We start from the raw sequence: 22755 nt of genomic DNA on the forward strand, positions 1-22755 counted from the left end.
CAGATGTATAATGTTTCAAAACAATTGAACGAAATAGTGGGCCCATACCTCGAATCAGGGCCCTGATTTCCTTTGAAAAATCTTCATCACGCCCAGATACTCGTTGGAGCCCACAGATATGTGAGACACACAGTTCCAGATACAAGGCCTTTTCTATTATCTGCAAGAGCAAGAAACATACATTCTGAACCTCAGGCAGATGTTGATTTGGTTTGTCAGCACCACATAGCTCCGTGACAATAGCGACAGCCTGATCCTGCAAGATGGTTGGTTATAGAATGAGTTCAAGCATCAAGGTAATAAGACATGGGAAAGCATACGCTTGTAATCCACAGGAGGGAACTAATTCCACAGCTGTTCTCGAAACATGGAAATGAACTAGTTCCAGTAAAGCATCATCAACCCTAGAACTACAGTTTTGTCTCCAGTGCCCTGCCTGAGAAAGAATGGCCAACACCCTGCCTTTGTATGCCATACTTTCTCATAAAAAAGCTATATTGAAGGTATGAATGTGTACAAGCCCACCTGTAAACCATACAAAATCTCAGGCATTGGAAGCTCTGGGAAATGAGCTAGGTCAATGATCCCAACCTCCTCGGCCCGTTTAGCCGCCACTTTAGCTTGAAAAGACAGAAAATTCAGAAGAAGAGAAGCAATTCTGTACAATTGTACAGCCACTACATTGGAATAATATGTTTGTTGCATGCTTCGAGTGGCAGTTTTAGAGTCCTTTATTTCTATCATCTTACTTTTGGATATACAAGCCGAGGCCAAATGTGAAAACCATCCATGCTTGCTGTTAATAAAAGGGGGCCTCTCACATAATTGCAACTCTTCTTTGAGGATGGGAGGGCAGACGAAAGGCATACTCTCATCTGAGAATCCTCTAATGCGCTGTGGTCCCTTGCTAATAAAAGCCAAGAGATGTATGCTTCTCTCTCTTAGTTGGGAGTCCATACCTTTCATGGCCTTAACCCATGTGCCATTATTCCTAGCAAGCCTACAGGTTAAGGCAAGAGCGTGCTCTGTCTCCCTAAGCATTGTCAAAGAGGTTTGAGTCTTCCTCAAACGGGCCTTCTTGTTGCGACAGTCATCTTCAGGAATGTTTGGAGCAGATAGTGAATAAATCACATATGCCTTCTCTGAGAAGAAGTACAACATTGTATCCCCCATCGCAGAGATGCGAGAAGGATCATCACCTATTGAATTAATCATTGCAGTGACAATTGCCATGCCAAGACTACATATCTGCCCAGGGAGACTGTTATCCTCGGGATAATGGGTATTAGCCTTTTCATTCAAGAAGCGCTCAAACAAAGACTTAAGGCACAACAAGAAATTTCCTGAATGAAGCATCTCAGCACCCTCTTTTATACGTGCAAGTGTCAGTACAAAATTCAAGATTACGGTTATGGAGACAAAAGCTTTATCTAGCTGGAGTAAACGAACGAGAGATAGTACTGGAAGGTGCTTTTGTAGAACAGGAACCCAAGTACTTGAAGCCAGGAAGCTTCTCAGTATAAGATCAGTTAGAGCCACAGAAATACTGCAGAATTGAGAATTCTCAATGCAACTGCAGAGCACCGGCAGGAGTGCCAAAGTCACGAGACATATGTCTGCAGATGCATGATCAACATCCTTTCTGTCTGAAACTGAGTTTTCTGATATTGACAAAACAAACTCTGCCGATACCAAAAGAAGAGAAAGGAGCATCTTTATGCTATTATCATGTCCGGACGTATAGGGTCCAATATCCAATAAAAGTTTTAGGATCACACTGGCTTTTTTCATGACCAGTACACAAACTGACAAGAATTGCTTCCTTTTAGTATTCAGCGAAACTCGTCTATAAAAGCATTCAGCAAGGTTGAATAGTAATTCTACCTGTGCTGCCAAGAAGTTCAGTTTAAATTCAGAATTACTCGTTGCTGGGTGTAGGGGTTCTACCAATTCATGCATACATTCACAAACGCAATTCAGAGAGGACTCCAGGGATGCTTCAGAAATCACTCCAGCATCAGATATTGGTTTTTTCTCCATCAACTGCACAGAGAGCAGAAACAATGAAAAAAAATTTGGACTACATAAACATAGAAAAAACCAATGAAAAACCATATTTTAAAGCTTCCGCATGACCACCAATGAGATTGTTAGGGCCATGTGGTACATGGAAATATCAGATGCTTACAAGATTAAAAAACAAAAGAGTTTGACAAACATCCATTAAATGCTTGTTTGAAAAGAATGGGCACAAAACGGTACAAAGAGGTAAGACTCACACTTCTCTCGTATACCAAGAACACTCCCGTTAATGCTTTTAGAACAATCTTCTGGGAATTTGCAAGAAAAACGACCATATTTGCTTTATGCATGTGTTGCAACATACTCTCTGCAATTGATTTGGATGCCTTCCAATCTGAATGGTCCCAGTACTCTAATCCCATATCTTCTTGTACGTGCATAGGATCAAGGAACATATAAGCATTATTTACAGGTGAATGAAAATCTAGAGAGGCCTTATGGGTGTTGGTCTGCAAAAATTTTATTTCCAGAAGATACTGCATGAGTTCCTTGAAAGGACCATAAGTAACCTGACGACCTTCGATCTCTCCTTGTAGATGATAGTAAAGATCACTAAGAACTAAAGCATGCAGTTCTTCTGTCTTGCTGCAAAAAATAAGGAATGTTTATGCTATCAACAAACCCATACTTTTACAAGAAGCGTGAGCAGTGAGAATAAGAAAAGGAAACGTTCACTATGATAGCATTAACCATGCTGTGTGCATGGTTCATGTCGCCAAACCATCTAATGACAACAACGTTCAGGTGAACCAATCCTCCAATCAAAGTCATTCAACAGATTACAATCGATTTTGAATAGAGGAACAGTTCACCTCAGCTATCCATTTTTGACATTGGAGAACTGAGGTCAAATCAATGATTATGTTTATAGACTAATTCTATCACAGTGAGTAAGATAATACCTGTAACCTTGCATCGCATATTGCTCTAAGAGCTCAATAAATGCAGGTTGTTCACTCAACTGCAAGAAACAAAAAATGAATTGCAACTGCATCAGAACATAACTGCAGCAGAGAGACAACGACCAAAGAAAACACTCGTAGCGCAAAAACTAGAACTCATTAAAGGCATCGAATAGTCTGAACACTTAGCATGTAGTGATTTCTTATACATCTGAGTAGAATTTTGGCTATCAAAAAACAAGTGCTTTCATTTGCAAGAGGTTATACCACTGTACTGTATCCAGGGGCTGAGTGAGGCCACAATGACATTGTACTATTTTTCTTGTGAGTCGTCATAGTACGATTAGAGTTATAGGGCTCAAGGGTATGTGATGCAGGACAAAATTATTTTAATTTTTTATTTTTAGTCAATTTCAAAAGATGTATATTTTGGTTTTAGTTTGATAATTATAGGGTTTGAAAGTTTTTAGGGATTTTAGGTTTTTTTTATATTTTTTATTTACTATCACTGGTTAATATTCATATTGCACTATTCATGGTTATTGTCAACATTAATATTAATGGGTACTGTTCACTTGGATCTCAAGTTAATTTTTTACGGTTTCATAGGGATATAAAAGGTTAGATGTCAAATTTTGGTCGACTTATGTTATTGGAATGACTTTTACTCATAGGGATATAAAAGGTTGGCTTGATTTGCAGCCATATGTTTTCTGCATTATTTACCATTTTACTTGTTTAAAGTTCAGGAAAAGGGTGAACTTAATATCCCACCTTTCCTTCCTGCATCAGTATGTCGAGGTCTAAATCAACTACGTCCATAACCAAGTCAGAAATGAGTAGGAATGCAAGTAGGAAACTCACAGATGACAACTAATAAATAGATTTGTGGAAGAAATTTGAAACAGGTAGTGTAGATATTTAGAGAATGGGAGAAACTCACAGATGACAACCAATAAATAGATTTGTGGAAGAAATTTGAAACAAGGAGTGTAGATATTTAGAGAATGGGAGATCGAGCAACATATACAAAAAAATTTCTAGTTAACTACAGGACAGTTTTGTGAAACCACAAAGCTGATCTCATTCAAACACTTTAAGCAGTAAATGAATAACATCTTAGAAATATTTAATAATGGGAAGTGTACTCACAAAAAAATCATCTTTTGGAGCAAATTTATAAACTCTAGAGATAGGGGTGTACTTCTAGTTGCTTTAAAAAATTTGCTAGCCTTGTTTTAAGAGTATTTAATAATGGGAAGTCTACTCAGAAAAAAATCATCTTTTGGAGCAATTTTATAAACCCTAGAGATAGGGGTGTGCTTCTAGTTGCTTCAAAAAATTTGCTAGCCTTGTTTTAAGAGTTATTCACCCCTTTCTTTTTAAGAGGTGCCCACCTATTGATAAGGGGAAATGATGGGCTTGAGAAATGAGTGGGATCTATTTTCCAAAAGAAGAAAACTTATGGGTCTGCATATTATATCAGCATTTGGGTGCCTAGCAGTTTGCTACCACCTCTGCAACTGTCTAATGACAACATCAGATGGTTAGGCTGCCTCATTTCCATGCTCAAGGTCTGTTTAGATATTTGATGGACTTAGGGGGAGGAACAACACACCCCAATCGTCCACTGTTGACAGCAGACAGTTGGGGAGGCACCAGCAACTGTTTGATACCCAAATGCTAAAATAATATACATTTCAAAAACTTATTTCAGTAAAAGGTAGAACAAACCTTGTCTAGAAGAAACAAGTAGTATTTCTACAGAGATGGGATGAGAGTTAGTACTTAGTTTTGGGAAAGGAAAACCTCTTCCTCACTTCCTCGGGTTCAAACAGTCTGCTATCACCTCAGCAGCTGTCCAATGTCAACATCAGATGGTTGGGGCATCACATTCCACTGCTCATGGTATGATTTTTTATAGACTTTGAGGGCAAGAAGAACACACCCCAACCATCTACTGTTGACATCAGATAATTGGAGAGGTGCCAGCAACTGTCTGATACCCAAATGCAAGCATAATATAAACTTATTTTCATAAAAGGTTGGACAAAGCTTATCTAAAAGAAATTAGTAGTATCTTCACAGGTATGCCATAGGAGTTAGGCCTTGATTTTGGCCACCCTCCCTCCCTCCCAAATCTCAAAAAAATTAGTCGCATTTTCACAGAGGTGACATGATCCCTCCATCCCTAGCAAACTCCATAGCCTACTATATGTACTTTTCCATAAAGAGAAGAAACCAAATCAGGAAAAGAAAAGAAAAATTCAATGAATAAGAAGAAACAAACCTGGCATTTTGGAAAGAAATGAATTGGTCTTAGTTTAAGGAGAGAAAAAACTTAGGGTACATGTTGCAAAAATAAATAAATTGAAAGGCCGATATTAATTTGAAGTGAGTGGCACATTTTTAAGAACAAGGATTATGAAAGAGAGCTATGTGGTAATTGATATAGTTTGGTTTTTATCAGGTCTTCTAGGTGATAGTTTTTCTCATGAGGCATGTAAAAAAAGTCATCATACTCCCTCAAGAGGGTAATGGTGCTTTTATATCCTTTCAACATATAAAATTCAGCATATATATAGTAATCCCAGTGTATTCCACTTTGTGTTATGCTTTTTGAAACAATAAACACAATCCATAAGTGGTCTTTACAAAACAAAGCATCAAAAGTACCTTTGTGTATATCATCCTTATCTTGGCTGTAAACGGCAGAGTCAAATACTTGACATCACCCACCAAGACTTTGCTGATTAAATGCACAATACAAAGACTTACAGCCCTCTGCAAATATGCACCATGTTAAAGGAATTGTCTAGACCAATAAATTAAGAAAAGAGACAAAAGATAAAACAATGATTTAAGAAACATTATCCATGAGTTATAAAAATTGATGTACATGTATAAACTCATCTCCAAAACGTCAGAGTTCCTTCTTTAAACTGTATCCTGCCAAAGGTACTCTCTCATGCTCAGTTGTCAGTGTTAGTAGATAGTGTTGAATAGAAGAGCACTACAGTGCACTACCCAACATGCCCTGCTCTCTGACAGGAGTTCTGGGTTGAACTAGGCTAGGTGGCCTCTCATGCCCTAAACCATTGTGCGTTGGAGGCAATTTCAATGTCAGAAAACCACCGGTGGCCACATCACTAAATGGATTCCTGAAAATCACAGGTCTTCCTTGCTTTCTTCTCACCACTATTTACCACTACCCGTCTGCGCCTTTGAGAGTGTCTGCTCTTGCACTATAATAGAAACTTTAGCTAGAATGTAATAGAAGAATTGTTGAAGGCAAAGAGAAAATTCTGAGACTCTTCCGGATTTTGTCAATGAAATTGCCAGCATTCTGAGACTTTTTTCTGTTAAATTGGGGGCTACCATAATCCCTCCACTAGATCGTCCCAATGCAACCCCCCACACCAAGCTCCCATCAAGCTAAATTACAATGGTTCGTTACTTGGAACCCTAGCCCAGTACGGGTGGGAGGAGTCTTCAAAGACAGACATGAGTAAATGATTTTGTCCTTCTCAGGGCCACCCCAACAATGGCCAAAGCTTCAGTACTCTTCCAAGGACTCAAGCTTTTCCTAGCTTGGTGGGGCCCAGTCCTAGTGATGAGGGGGATTCAAATATTATCAATTCGGCAGACAGGATGTCCATCTATTCTGGGAGATTGGACCAGGTATTCATAGAAACCATCCAACTAAATGCCTCAATCAACATCTCCTTTCAGCATGTACAGCGTGAAGCCAACACTCTCGCAGACCAGTTTGACCAAAAAGCAGCAATGATCAAAAGCCTAGAGATCAACAACTCTACATAGTCAATCCCAAGTGGGCCACCACTTTCCTCTCTTGGCCATTTTGTACAATTTACAGTGACTATTGGCAATTGATTCACCTCCTACTCACTGTCTCTTGTCTCTTGGCCACTTCTCCTATGTCTGAGTTTACTTTCATTGGCTCCTAGTAGGCCTGAATTTTTTATTCTCTCTTTTGTGCACATAGTTAACATAAAGCAACACACATTTTTATGTTAATATTATACAGTTAGCTTCATATAAAACAAGACACATCTAAAAAATTGAGTCTATATAAACTAGACTTTAATCTACATGCACTAGACTTTATAATGGACCCCTATTTTTAGTCATAGAATCTCCTTTCTTTATGACTAAAAAAAATGGTCCATTATAAAGTCTAGTGTGTGTAGATTAAAAATGGCCTTGTCAATTTTAATTGAAGAATCTCCTGTCCCTATGCCTCAATCAACATCTCCTTTCTCTCAATGAAGACCAAGCAGCTTGATTAGAGTGACCTTTTTCTAAACCTGAGATTCTTAAAGCGGTCAAAGCTCTAGCAAGCGACAAGGACCCTGGGCCTGATGGCTACCCGATTGCCCCCTTCAAGGAGTATTGGGATGTAGTCAGTCAGGACTTCATCAAATTCTTTGAGGAATTCTTCCATAGGGGCATCTTAAATAAAGCCATGAATGCCACTTTCCTAGCCTTGGTGCCCAAAAATGGAGTTGAGGAAATTAAAGACTTTTGGCCTATCAGTTTCCTCAATTTCTCCTACAAGATCCTGGCGAAGGTCTTAGCGTCTAGGCTGCAACATGTTTTGCCTTCTATCATTTCTCACTCTCAATCTGCCTTAGACAAATTTTGGATGGGGCTCTTGTGGCTCATGAATGTGCCCATTCCAGACACATCTCAAAACAACCAAGCCCCATCTTTAAAATTGACTGGGAGAAGGCATACGACCATGTGGACTGGTCAGTTTTGGACGCAACTTTGGCCAAAATGGGTTTTAGGGAGAGATGGAGGAATTGGATGAGGGGTTGTTACTCGAACCCTCACTTTTCCATCCTCTTTAATGGAGCCCCTGTAGGCTACTTCCCCTCATCAAGGGGTCTTAGGCAAGGAGATCCCCTCTCTCCTTTCCTCTTCGATATAGCGGCTGAAGTTTTTAGCCAGTCCATTGCTCGGGTCTACCAAGATGGCCTTATCACAGGGTTTAAATCTAGCAGACAAGGGCCCACAATCACTCACCTACAATACGCGAATGACACTTTAGTTTTCCTAGATGCTACAGCTAGTGAAGCAAAAAATATGAAGATTTTCCGTAGTTGTTTCCAATCTGCTACTGGATTCAAGATTAACATGGATAAATCCTGCATGTTGGGGGTAGCGTTAACACTTGGCCAGATTGGGGATCTCATTTCAGACTGGGATTGTAAAGTCCAAAACCTGCCTACTGCCTACCTGGCCTTCCCTTGGGTGTCGATAAACCAAAAAGCAGCTTTGGTCCCTTGTGCTGGACAAGGTCGATCGTAGATTAGCCAAGTGGTAGGGTAGATACCTCTCCTTTGCTGGAAGAACCATCTTGATAAAAGCCACCCTAGCAAACACCCCAATCTACCTCATGTCCCTTTACCAAATGCCTGCTCAGGTGGCGAATCGCCTAAACCAACTCATGAGGAATTTCCTCCAGTCTGGGAAGGAAGACAAGAAGTGATACCACCTGGCCTGGAACAAGGTTTGCCAACCAAAAGAGCAGGGAGGTCTTGGGATAAAGGTATTGCGCATACAGAATGCAGCGTTACTTGGGAAATGGTGGTGGCGCTTAGCAACTCAGCCGAACGCCCTTTGGGCGCAGGTCTTAAAACACAAATACAAGACCCCGCCTGAAAATTGGCTCTCTAAAAGAGTTCAAGCCCAAAATACCTCAGGGGCATGGAAGTCACTCTTGACTGTCCTGTCTTCTTTCAAGAGAAACATTAGGTTCCACCCGAGAGAAGGGACGAGAGTTAAACTGTGGCTAGGGACTTGCCCCCTCTGTGAGCCCTTCCCAACTCTCTTCGCTCTTGCTCGAAACCAAGAGTCCTTTGTGGCACAGGAGTTTTTCACCGTGGGAGGTCACAGATTTTGGAATCCTTCCTTTAGAAGGAGCCTTAACGAGGTTGAGACGACTGATTTCCAGTGTCTTCTGAACTCTCTGCACCATCTCTTTTTCTCTTCACAAGGAAATGATGAAATCATTTGGACCTTAACCCCCTTGGGTAACTTCTCAATGGCCAGTGGCTTCACTATACAAAAACCTCTCCTCCTTCCCCCCCCCCCCCCCCCCCCATTCGAGAACTTTTCTAAAATTTGGTCCACTATTGCTCCACCAAAAGTTCAAGCCTTCAACTGGCTTGCCTACTCTAGAAAAGCCCTCACAGTTGACCAACTACAAAGAAGAGGCGTGCCCATTCCGAATAGGTGTGTCTTGTGTGAATGCGAGGAGGAAACAAATCCCCATTTGCTCCTGCTTTGTGCATTCTCATCAGACCTATGGGGCAAGGTTTTACAATTTTTTGCCTTACAATGGGTTACCCCATACTCGGTAACAGCTCTCCTATCCTCCAATCTTGAATCAAGCTGGCCTAACGCTCGTAGAATCCTGTGGAAAGCAACCTTGGCTGCTACCATTTGACTACTTTGGTTGGAAAGAAATTCTAGAATATTTCGAGAGACAAAGCTTTCAATTTCGACCATTTTTCAAAAGGTTATCACCCTGGTGACCTTTTGGGCATCCAACTTGAAGTTCTTTGCCGGTATTCCTGGTTCCTTCTTCCTTCCACATTAGGGAAATATCCTTCTTCACCAACCACAAGGGGCTGCTAGGCCAAGTCTCTGGTTACCACCGAGCCAAGGATGCATCAAACTTAATTTTGATGGGTGCTCCTTGGGGAACCCCGGCCCAGCAGGGGCTGGTGGTGTTTCCCGAGACTTTGAAGGCAATATCCTCCTCACCTTCTCCGAATACCTCGGCATCAAGGACTCTAACTTTGCTGAAGGCTCAGCCCTCCTCATTACCCTCAAAAATTTCAACTCCTCTTGAGGCTCAAGCTTGATAGTGGAGGGTGACTCCAAGAATGTCATCTCTTGGGCTAGTAGGACTTGTATTCCTCCTTGGTGCTTGATACAAGTGTTTGATGAAGTTCAACAACTCTGCATGGCTATGGACGTCTCATGCCAGCATACTTGGTGGATGTCCAATGACTTTGCGGACCGGCTGGCGAAGGAGGGTGCTAGAAGACAGGGCGAGGCAGCCCACACTGGTTCCACTTTCTTTTTTACTCTGGACCAGTGAACCCCTTGTATTATTGTGGTCCTTTTTTAGTTTCTCATTGTACTACAGAAGGGGGGCATTTTTATAAGCCCTTTCCTTTGTCTCATTTTTGTGTATCCTTTATAGGGGGGAAAGCCTTTTACCGTACAAGGGTTTTTTTCCTTTTTTAACCGGGGGTCCCGTCTAGTGGGTTCACCCGGAGTTACAAAACCTTGTACTTCCCTTTCTCAGCAATACAAACGTTAACATTATAAAAAAAAAACAATAAAAAATGGCCTTTCTATTCCTTCCTTTGCCAATGCATCGGAATCTTCATACTACTCTCTCCATGTTTGCGGTAATAAGTTTCTGATCATTGCTAGGCTATCCCATATCTTTTCAAAAACATCGTTTAGAGTTTAGACACCTGTGGAAAATCCTCTCCTTTTGAGCCCAAGTGATTACATTTCTAGAATCACCCTCTATTATGATGGCCGTCCAATGCAGGTCGAGGTTCCTAAGTCCTATATTCATTGGATGTGCCCAAGCTTCATTTTCACAAATGTGTAATGGAGAAGAGCATGTTACCAGAATCTTTCCTAGATGGTCCCCTAATATGCCCCTTGCACCTGCTGGACTTGGTTTCTATAGGTGATTTTCAAAGCCAAATGCTCTGTGTTCCTATCGCAAACATTTCTATCAGCATAGTGTAGTAGCGGAGTATGCAGGTCATTGTGCATTTATTTTTGACATGATTATTGCGAGGAGTTTGCATAGTGGAGACAACTAACAAGACACCCAATAATTCAGCCTGCTATCCAATACATAGTTATGTGGCTAATGGTCTAAGCTCCTAAGTGGATCACACAGGCTATATTATTATGTCTAAATATAACAGACAAAGTTTTTTTATTTTGAAATTGTTAACTTTACAACAGATAAAGATTTAGTGATTGAAATTGGAGAAGATACAGTACAAAACTTAGTGCAACTGCATATGAATAGATGGGTCTGTGTGTGTGTGTGTGGATGGCCGCATGTATGTGTGTTTATAGGGAAGCATATTTATGTAAATATAAATATGTAGACATGATGTAGCTATGTGGTTCATAATTGATAATATACAGATAAGACTATTAAGGATATAAGGTGGTAAACAAGGGCAAACTTGTAAATTAAGCGTTTATGTATTTATTTATAAATATTGTCATGGCCATTTTGTTTGCAATTTATATTGTGGATCTGATGCAAGGCAAGATGCCGCTTATTTTTAAACTTTTCTTTTTAAATTGTAAGGATATGTTTTGGGAATTTTCTAGAGTTATTTTTTCAGGATTTTAAAGTTTTTAGGGACTCTAAGGTGCTTTTTATATTTCTAGGATTGTAGTAGTTCATTAGAAAAGTAGTTAGAGTGGTTATGGAATTATTTGTTTTATCATAAAACTATCATTATGAATTTTGTTTTACTTAGGACTTCTAATTCAATTAGAATTAGGATTGATTGGGTTCTAACTTCGAAGTAAAGTTTTTTATTACAAATTGGGGTGCACGCAGAGAATTTAGAAAAGAGATTTGAATTATTGTTTAAAAACATTATTTCCTTGAATTCTTATGAATCCTACATGACCATTGATGCTAGGCTTGTTAGCTTCCTCTTTTATTTTCCGATCAAGTGATTATTAGAAATTTCTCCCGACAAAACTCTTTCTACATCAATTGGTATCAGAGCTCAGGTATCTTAAAAAATAAGGCTAGAGAACTCCTTGGTCAAGTCCAAGATTTGCTGAAATTAGATTATAACTTGTTGAGTTCAAATAGGGTTTGTTGATTTTCTGCCACAGGTTCATGGCACATGCCAGGTAGCTTAGAGCTAGGGTTTAGCAAAGAAGAAGATAGGGATGATCCAAAATTAGAGAAAGATTAAAAAACCAGAGATAAAAGGAGTACTAACTGCTTTAGGGTTTTGAATAAAGTCGATACCATGATGCTTCAGTATGCTTGAGTACATCTCTTATACAAGAAAACCCTAAACAAAACTTAATCTTGGCCATCCAACTAATCTAATTATGGTCATTTACTATAAAAGACTTAAGTGAATAAAAATATATAAAAGACTTTATAAATTAGTACTTATGCCCCGAAGTAAATACAATGACTCAAGAAATAAATAAAAGAAAAAAAAAGATAGATTCAATGACTATTTTTCCCTTCTGCAATTCCTCTTATAGACCTTAAGCTTGTCACTCTTATCTAGATACTCGAGAGCAATATTCTAGGCTGCATCAGTTTGTGATTCGGTGAACCTATGCAGTGGTCGTAGAAGAGCAGTTCTTGGAGACCTACCACGTGATGCCAAAGATGAGAATTGAAGTTCCCATGATGCAAGTTCAGCAGGTTACACAACGACTCGGGCATCATTCATGAGCAAGACGGTGGTCTTTTAGCCCACGAAGATGTCTAGTACAACCCTTTTCACCAATATGCTCCGTGTGAGTAGTTGAGTAAAGAGGAAAGTGATAGAATACCTAGGTGTGGGGGACATCACACTAGGGCTTTCGATGCAAAGATGGACATTCCAAATTTTGACGAGCATAATTTGACTCACAAACAAGGGAGAGGTAATCTCGCTGCTTGTGAGTACAATATGTTTATGATATCAAGGAGGCCGACCATGGAGAATATTTATTTCAATCAAGTTGATTCCAAAATCAGCAGTTTGTAGATTGGGATTCAACACCAATCTTCAACGAATGTTCAGATGAAGAACAAGATCTCGTATGAGATTGCATTTATGATGATCAAAATGAATTCATAATTCCTTCAAAAAAGCAAGATTTCGTAATTGAGCCAATCTTTGATGAAGACAAAGATGAAGGACTCAGAGGAGAAAAGGTGAAGTTCTTGGCTCAACCATCGAACCCAATGCTCATCTCGAAATTCCAGCCGGATTATATGGCTGAATTGATGCTATTTCGGCTAGTTTGTATTATTAAAGTGAGTGTATATATGATGTTTATTACGACGACACATAATAACCCTTTCCTTAAGGGTTTCTTAAAAGAGTTATAAATATATCATTTGATAACAAAGATCCAATTTCAATGCTCAACCGTTATGTCTTAATGCACAAGTCTCAAGATCATGTTTACAATGTAAGGATTGAAAAAGACCGTAGGCATTGCAAAGAATTCATCTTAACCTATTTCAAAACTTGAGAATGAGTTTTCTTCAACTAGAAGAGACTAATGCAAGACAAGATGCCTCTTTTTTAAAATTTTCTTTTAAATTTTAAGGATGTATTTTTAAAAAAATTTAGGTTTAATTTCTTAGGATTTTAAAGTTTTTTAAAGATTCTAAGATTCCTTTATATTTTTAGCATTTTAGTATTACCTAGGGTGCTTATGAAAATATTTGTTTTATCAGGGGTAAAGATGTTTCCCAATCTAAAATGCTTCCTAAAAACCCCCTGATAAGCTTCAAAAATCTACAAAATCCAATACAAACCAAAAGGATGATATTTGGATCAATTTTTAAAACTTTGAATTAACTGATCAATCTAACAAAAATGGAAAAATGTGTGTTTTTCTTTTTTCTTCACTCTAAAATGTAAAAAAAACAGGGTTAAAAGCACATAAAAATCACATACCCCCACCCCCCCCCCCCCGCCTCCCCTCCCCTTCCCCCCACACTTTTCCCCCTTTATTTAACTGAGCAGGCCGCTTTTTGAGACTATGCTCAATAATTTGATGGTTAGAAGTACTTCTCAGTATTTACTCCTAATTATGTGTTCCAGAAGAATCTTCGCACAAAGAAAATGTTCATTGAAGGAATAAAGATAGAGAAACAATAATTGGGGAACCTTCACAAAATCGTATCAGGAATGTTCCTAGTCAAGAAAATGAGTCTCTTGTCTTTCTCGTACAGTAATCCACAGTTTTCATCCCAATACGGCCGACGAGTTCATATGGCACCAGCAACGTGATCATTGTGGGCAAGATCCTATTTTGAGTTTGAAAAGAGTTAGTTTGATCTCATGTACTTCAACTAATAAAAGAGCCGTTCAAGTTGTCAAATGGCAAACATTGTGGGCTTCCTCTCAATGTTAATAACAAAATAGCCCACTTTTTCTTTAGAGTTAATACATTCTGATGTTTAGGGTTTTTCTCCGATAGAATCTGAATATCATTCTAAATACTATGTTCTTTTCATCGATGATTGCAGTTGAATATGACTTTTAAAACAAAATATCTGATGTTTTTTATGTCTTTATCAAGTTTTGTTCCTTTGTTGAGGCGTATTTCCAATGCCGCATCACTCAATTCTGTAGTGATGGAGTGGAGTACACATCTATACAGTCACCCTTTCCAACATCAGAATTGAGCAAGAGCTTTCTTGTCCTCACACACCACAACAAAATGGTGTAGCTGAAAGAAAGCATAAACATAAAAGTGAGGGAACGCTATGCATTATGCAAGTTAGTGGAGTCCCAAATCTATGTGCGGTGAGGCTTCTTACACTTACCTTCCATGAATACTAGTGGAAAATCTCCAGACATTATTCCACATGGAAGACACCTAGATTATAGCATGTTTACGAGTTTTTGGATGCTACTATTATGTTCATGTTGATAAAAGTCAAAGGGATAAGTTGATGCGTTCAATGGCTACAGCAATATGCACAATGTAGAATGTGGTTGATAGTCCTAAGGCCCAAAGGAAATAATGTTGATGGTCAAAATGGGTTCATAAAATTAAGAATAAGGCAGATGGCCATTGAGCGATTCAAAACAAGGCTAGTTGAAAAGGGTAACTACAAATACAGTAGTATAGTTCGTTCCTTACAATATCTCACCTCCACAAGATCCGACATATCTTTATGCAGTCAATCAAGTGAACCAGTATATGCATAATCCAAGAAAATAACATTTAGAGGCTGCCAATAGGTGACATTAAGATACACAAACAGCACAACAAATCAAGGGAAATTTTACTTTAAAAATAATCCTAACGACATGAACCCTTTAAAGGTTCCTTTTCAGATGCCAACTGGGCTGGGAACCCAAGTACAAGAAGATTGATTACAGCTTATTGTGTGTTTATGGGCAAATTGGCATCCTGGTGTAGTAGGAAGCAAATGACAATGGAAAGATGAATCACAGAGCCTAAATGTAGGGCAATAGCAACTGTTACTTCTCAAATTACCTAAATAAGAAGTCTTTTTGTGGTTCCAAGTCTCAAATTATGAATTGATGTTCTATACTGCGATAATTGAAGTCCAATGGCCATCTCCATGAATCCAGTGCTCTATGGGCAACAATTTGGCATCCTGGTGTAGCAGGAAGCAAATGACAATGGAAAGATGAATCACAGAGCCTAAGTGTAGAGCAATAGCAACTGTTACTTCTGAAATTACCTAAATAAGAAGTCTTGGTATGGTTCCTAGTCTCAAATTATGAAGTGTCGTTCTATACTGCGATAATTGAAGTCCAATGGCCATCCCCGTGATTCCAGTGCTCCATGGAAACACCAAACATATTCAGATAGATAAACACTATGTGAGAGAGAAAATGGAAGATAAAGAAATGGTTACAAATTTTTTTGAGAAAATTACAAATAACCCCCAAGAATAGACTACTTATGCAACTAACCCCAAATCAAACTTTTTTTCTCACTTTTTACCCCAAAATATACTTTCCTAGCAAATATCCCCCAAGTAAAAAAAGGCATATTTTTTTTATGAGAATACCCTTTTTCGTACATAAAAAATTGATTTTGGCCAGATATTCACGTAGGATCACGCACAATACCAGAGGCTACATAGGCTGCCGGACCACAATGTACCAATTGCCGGACCCCCTTAAACTAAAAAAGGTGTTGGACCACTTTCATTATCTGCCGGACCACCTTTTTGAATCTGCCGGACCGCCATATATATTTGTCGGACCGCATGTGCCAGACCGCCATATAGATCTGCAAGACCGCATGTGCTGGTCCATAATGTGTCGGACCACCATATAGACCTACCGGACCGCATGTTTTTCCAGGAACAGAAGTGTCGGACCGCCAAAGGGATCGGTCGGACCGCATTTTCTCAAGGAAAAGAGGAGAGAGAGGCGTGGGTAAAAGTCAAGCGAGGGTAGTCTAGTCTTTCTTTTATTTTTTTTGTGGTTGGGATTGGGGGGGGGGGGGGTATTTGCTAAGAAAGTATATTTTGGGGTAAAAAGTGAGAAAAAAATTTGGCTGGGGGTAAGTTGCATGGGAAGTCTATTCTTGGGGGCCATTTGTAATTTTCCCTAAATTCTTTGGACCAATGAACAAGTGGCAGATATTTTTATAAAAAAACTGACCAATCAGAGACAAAAACCTCTAAAAAGCAAGTTGTCCATGATTGTTACTGATGTACAACTCGAGGGGTATATATTAAGGATAAAACGTGGTTTACAAGGGCAAAATTGTAAACCATGCTCTTATGTACTTATTACTATTGTCATGGGCATATGTCTATAATTAATATTATGAGTCATTTATATGCATATGAGGATACCCAAACTAGGAAGCACTCTTGAATGTCCAATCCATTCTCTCATGTCCAGCCCTTGCTGCCTTCTTTCTTCATGAATTGATTACAAAGGCCACATACAATATCTACACATTTTGTAGTTCACAAACATACGTGCATCTGTAGTGGATAATTTCCTTACAGAAAACAGGATAAGTCTAATCAAGGCTGTAATAATAACTGTCAAATTTTCTTGACGAATGCAAGACTCAAGAATTGAACCTTTCTTGAAAATTTTATTTTCTTTTCATTAAAGCAAAAAATATTGCTGCAATGATATTTTATGCTCCACGACAATATTATAATATCAATATTTCAAGTATTTGAGTTCAACAAAACCTATCTTCTCAACAAAATGCAAACCTATTAGTTAAGCATGGTTGGCCAAAACCAAAATATTGTAAAACCTAGATTATATGCAATGCAGGGAAAATACAAGTAGCCAACTCAATATATGGATGAGCTTTAAATATAAAGAAAATATGGCATCACAACAACTTACTAATATTAATAAATAAAAATAAAAATATTTACCTTCGCGAGATGAACAATATCGTGGTTATATATAGAGAACGTGTATTCTTTGATCAGATCCTGCATAATTGAACCCTCACACCAATTTGACAATATGTGTTGAGGACCGGGATGAGCACCAGCAATTGACACAGAATAGTTCCCGGCATTCCGTTTTGCATCACCTGATACCTTGGAATGTTCAAGCGACTTATCATGCAACAACTTTTGCTGTAAAAAGATATCATTACCCATTATTTCTAAGACTGTAGACTGGCATTGGTACTGGTAAGCCAGGGTTAGGGTGCTGTTCAAGTTCATATTTGCTGAAGAAGGTTTTCTGGTAGTAATTGAGGAGACGAAAGAAGATACATGTTCCCAAAACATCTTGGAGCACAAATGCTCCAAGATCTTCATATATTGATCACCCGCAAGCCACAGAGTCTTCAGGAAGTTGAGCACGCTTAGAAGTATACGAGGATGGCTGCAAAACACAACCGTTATTCAACCAATGGCTCTAGACCCATAGCATATAGTTAAAGTTACTGAAACATTTAAGCCAGATGGATGCTAAAGGACATGAAATTCCTTAGGAGAAATGGACAGGATGGATTCTAAAAGACAATTAGCTTTATGGAAACTTATAGACATAAACAATAAGCCCCTCAAGGGCCATCACACCGAAAGAAACATCGAACATAGAAGCACACCTTTCAAGCAGATGATTCGATCTTTGAACAAAATTCAAGAGTAAAACCTTAAGATCAACAGTTGGTCTATCCATCAAAGTTGATGACAAGGTCGAGGCAGCACTCAAATGTTTGTCATCCATGTTATTGCTTCTTTTGGAGAGCAACTCGACCATTTTCTCCATGGAAAACAGAGCAAAAAGAAAAGCAGGCTGCACCAAAAATTAAACTTCAAGCTGTAGATATTGCATTTCGATTAAAAAACTTGCAGACATTGTTTGAAATGAATTTCGGCAAATGTTAAAAATGGAGATTATGTGGTCAAAATCTGTTATGTAGGCCCATAACTCACACACCCATGTCAAGCTCAGAATCTATTTTCACTTTAATGATGTAAAACGATGCGCTTGTCCTAAATGGCTTTGAATAACTGAAATGCGACATTATTATTAAACACAACAAACCTGATAATGTGCAGCAGATGTAAGCAGGTTCATTGTAGCAATAAATAAATCCTCACTTCTAGGCCTTTCCTCGGAAAGAATGTAACATATTGCAGCATTCAAATCATTTACCTGCAAAAAACATTTCAGATTCAAAACATAAATGACTTACTAAACAAAATGGAACAATTAATGTGGAGACATTCAAGAACAGATCAGGGCCAGGTCTGAGTGACAAATTTGAGGCTAACCTCTCTATCATCACTGACAAAGCTTAAAATCCCAATCGAGTATGGATGTGCCTTCTGTGCAATAAAACATAGTCCAGAAAGCACTCTTGTTGCAGCCACTTGTATCTCCTACATAAACAAGCGCATAGAGGCACCATTAAAAATCTCAATACCACGTAAATTCAATATTAGCACTTAAAAAAGGAACCTGAATTAGAAATGATAACCAACGGAGAAAACTAAAAGGCTGGCCCGTTCCAAAACAAACTGGAAGCCTTCATTTTGAGTCAAGAATATCGAATTAAAAATTAGAATGATCAAATTTGGCAAACAAGCATGTAAGAACAATTTCTGAGTTCGAGTTTCCTCTTGATGAGCTGTAAACCATTTCATATTCTTTCAACAAAAATATAGCACACAGCAGCAAGTGACCACCAACAAAATGTTCTAAAACAAATTAAATAACAAGGTTGGTATACAAATAGGAAAGGAGTAGAAATATATAATTGCATCCCAGACACCACAATAGGATCCCGAAAAACCTCCAAGATTGATCAAGTCAAAAGCAAAAAAAATGAAGTTTAAGCTAAAAAACATATATTAGTACACACTGTATATATCAAGGTTTGGAATAGAATAAATACAAGGCAAATAGTAGCTAATGCCATTATTGGTAGGAGCAACCAAATAAAAATCACAGAACGACAACTGAAAAATAAAAGCAAACAGTTATGAAGCATCTGGATGCACCCGTATAAAGAAAAAAGTTGGAATGATGATGCAAGAAGTTACTTAAATTTCTTAAATGTTCTTTGGTGGTGTCCACAAAATAATACATGACGAGACCTTTAGCTAATCTTGTACATTAAGCCTAAATCATTAGAAAGGTGTTCTATGTTAATTTTGTTTAACCACATCTCATTTTGTTGTGCTCCTATCCCCTTTCTTTTCTTTTTTTTTGATTGGGGACGATGAGATGCCCTCTGTCGCTCTCTAGAACTCTTCTCCACAGAACTATAACTAGCGTCTCTCTCTCTCTCTCTCTCTCTCTCTCTCTCTCTCTCTCTCACACACACACACACACACACACACACCAGACCCTAGCATCAATGGCAAGATGTAGCCATACTCAAATATCACTCCGATCTCCGTTACCTGCACCTTCAAGGCCGTGCAAACTACCAACTTTAGAAATAATGATGCACCTCCTCTTGACATCATCTTCTATCAATTTCTCAGTAACTTCATGGCTCTTAAATTTTGCGAAAATTGTTTTATTTCTCCTTGCACCTAGCGGGAAAAGGATAAGAAGGGTATATGCATGAGAATCCATGATCATGCATAGTATCCATTGATTACTTTGCTTTAAAACCAGCAAATACTTTAGTCTCATTGTCACAAAATTTCCAGAAGTTTTTCATCACGTTTTTACCTATGCAAGTTCATAATCTTTTGATACAAGACTGTTTTGGTGGTCCGAGGGACCACCGTGTGTAGTTTGGCCATAACTCTCTTGTTCTTTATCCTATTCGATTTAAACCTTTTGCATTATGTTTTCGGATGATAATGCCAATGTGTTGAGATCTTAAAAAGTAATTTTAAGGTGTGTAATTGCTTCCCCTTTGGATTCGACATTCTTGTGAGATTGAACCACTTTTGTACAATTGGAAGGGACAAAATTAAGTCCTTATAGATCCGATTGCGTGGCCCCAGCACAAGGGGTTTGAAATATGGCTTCCCGATTTTAATTTGGCATTCTAATTCCCTGTTTAGTTGATTTTATTCCTTAGAATTTTGTTTAGATCAATTGTATGTTGTATTTAAGCTTTGGGACATAGTTTATGTAATTTGTGCTGTGAAAGTGTAATTCATAAACTAGTCTTGTTTTATATGTAATTGCCCCATAAGGGGTTGGTATTTGAGTTTATTTACAATGGTGTTACAAGGCTAGAAACGGTTGTAATTGTTATTTAAAGGATTGTAACTTATTCACTTAGCTTAGTTTAAGCAACTGGCTTGTTGAAGGTATCCATTTTGCCTTGTTTTTCGGCTTGGAAATTTGCTCTAGTCTTTGCATCCACTATCAAAGGGAACTATGGCAATTTGTTTTTTGGACTAAGATTTTTGGGTTTAAAAAGAGGTAGAGGGAGAACCCTGCTAGAAAATTGGTGATCATAGCTGCAGAGGACAATTGTTGGGTGCTTGTTTTGGATAATTGTGATTTTTCCAAGATTCGAGAGACTTAGAGAGTGTTTTGAACTTTGGGTTTTCTTGGGGTTTGAAGAAGAGACGGCAAACACTCTCAAAAAAATTGTAACGGGATTTGTTTTGAGCAGTGATTTAAAAAACGAATCGATGACCTGGATTGAGCATAGCAAAAACCGGTCCGGATCATTGCTTTACTATGCGGAAAAAATAGTGAACCGGTGAAAAAACACTTGCAAGAACAGTGAACAGGCCAAAAATGGGTCCGGATAGGTGAATCGGCATTTGTACTGTAGCATATCGTCAGTCCTCTTCTAGACCCAGACACTTTCCTATATATTGATAGAATCGACACGAGGCGACCAATTCCCGTATTAGACCAGGTGATTCTGTGTCGACCCGGCCTTTTTTAAATCATTGGTTTTGAGGATTCGATCTTTGGGTGGTTTAGAGAAGAAAGAAAGAGGGAACCTTACTGACAATTGGGCTACGGAGTTGCACAGAGAGAGATAAACACCCAACCGAGGCCTAGGGGGGGGGGGGGGGGGGGAAGGGGGGAGGGGACCTTACCAAATAATGCATAACACAATATGTAAATAATCTTTTTTTAATATGGGTGACAACCAAACAAGTAACAAAGTAGACATTATTCTGAATATACTAATTCAACCTACTTAACAAGACTGATTTGTCATGCCAAACTCTACTAAGGAGAATATTGATTAATCATCATAATAAATAGTTTCAATTACCAGATTGCGAAAGAAGCTTATTAGTGACATCACAGCTGTAACAACAGGAACTGGTTTTGTTGTATAGCACAACAATGCCTGGTGGAAAATTGGCATGCCAGCATCCTGAAAAAATTAATGAGCACAGTAGAGTAATTCAATAATATTGTCCAAACAATTCAATATCAATGAATATGAAGGCCATTAGGAAATGATCATACATACAAAATAGAAGACCACATGTATTGAAACCAAAAGATAATAATTCATGCCCACATGGTAAACTTCACACCTTCAAGAGTTCCACTTTTTATAGTCACTACACAGTGAAAAATATATATAGATAACTATAGCATAAGGAGCACAAGAAAAATTGGATGGAAAAAGATAGCACCCATTCATTAGACTATCAGGGGTATCTATTGGAATTCCCATATATTATAGATCTTGCTTGTTTCGACCCTATTGCACTATGTATCATTTGATAACCTAAAAAACATCTCCTGCTTGCGGTACCAATTGGATTTTCAATGGAGGAATTACGAGGATATTCCATCTTTTATTGTAGTTCCAATATATTCATGCCATATCATGATTGCCAATTTGTGGATGGAGACACCCAATTTCGTGCACCAGAGTTAGGCCTATTAAAGGTGGAGTCAAAACTATGCCAATAGTCAGCAGAGATATGATTTTGTTTCCCAAAAAGTTGATATATGAGGGGAGATGGCGGGTTGACTCCTGCATGGTTAGTAGGTTGATTTGCGGACTGTGGCATAGGAAGAAGCCCATGATTAGCATTAGTATTGAGATAGGGGCCAAAATCCCCACTAATTCACCCAAAAAAAAAAGCATTAGTATTGAGACCAGGATTATTGAAGTTGTTACTTATCTTCCATGACCTCCGCCAAACTTTATCAAATGAGAGGAGAAGAGAAGAAAGAGGAGAGGAAGAGTGAGATGGAAGACAAGGTGGTTCGGTCATTCCACTCAATTAATGTGGAGACCCATATACATTGATTATACAAGTGTTTGGGTTAAGAGAAACTTATTCTTATACCCTTAACCACATAAGAAATTATGAGGAACATTGCACAAATATTAGACATAAGATAGTTAATATTACATAAAAGGACAACACATATAATAGTGCTTAGACCCGCCAACCCTTCTACATGGGCTGCTTACATATCTAGGCACCCCTAAGCAGCCACCTTTATGGACATTGTTATGATGTTCTCTTCGTTTGCATTGCTTTACATCTGTATGAAACCCAAAACATTCTTGTACTCTCAGGTTATCTTGCTTG

The 22755-nt window shown here is 38.6% G+C and overlaps 1 protein-coding gene across 13 annotated transcripts in view; it reads right to left on the bottom strand.

The window, feature by feature from the left end:
• LOC18441682 (nucleoporin (DUF3414)) overlaps positions 1 to 22755 on the bottom strand; it is a 91514-nt gene that overhangs the window by 476 nt on the left and 68283 nt on the right. For 8 of the 13 annotated variants that reach the window (XM_088846038.1, XM_020671829.2, XM_020671828.2 and 5 more), the window contains 10 exons: positions 21468 to 21572; positions 18532 to 18639; positions 18302 to 18412; positions 17859 to 18049; positions 17170 to 17632; positions 5661 to 5768; positions 2985 to 3043; positions 2280 to 2667; positions 526 to 2043; positions 49 to 256 (listed from right to left, as the gene is read on the bottom strand). In XM_088846038.1, the coding sequence (XP_088702164.1) occupies positions 49 to 256; positions 526 to 2043; positions 2280 to 2667; positions 2985 to 3043; positions 5661 to 5768; positions 17170 to 17632; positions 17859 to 18049; positions 18302 to 18412; positions 18532 to 18639; positions 21468 to 21572 (3259 nt within the window). The remainder of the gene's footprint in view (positions 1 to 48; positions 257 to 525; positions 2044 to 2279; positions 2668 to 2984; positions 3044 to 5660; positions 5769 to 17169; positions 17633 to 17858; positions 18050 to 18301; positions 18413 to 18531; positions 18640 to 21467; positions 21573 to 22755) is intronic. The other 5 variants (XR_016040223.1, XR_016040221.1, XR_016040224.1 and 2 more) reach the window with 3 other exon arrangements.

This window comes from Amborella trichopoda, chromosome 9 (genome assembly GCF_054954075.1).
Source record: "Amborella trichopoda isolate Santa Cruz 75 chromosome 9, AtrichopodaSantaCruz75HAP2 v2.0, whole genome shotgun sequence".
Lineage (NCBI taxonomy): Eukaryota > Viridiplantae > Streptophyta > Magnoliopsida > Amborellales > Amborellaceae > Amborella > Amborella trichopoda.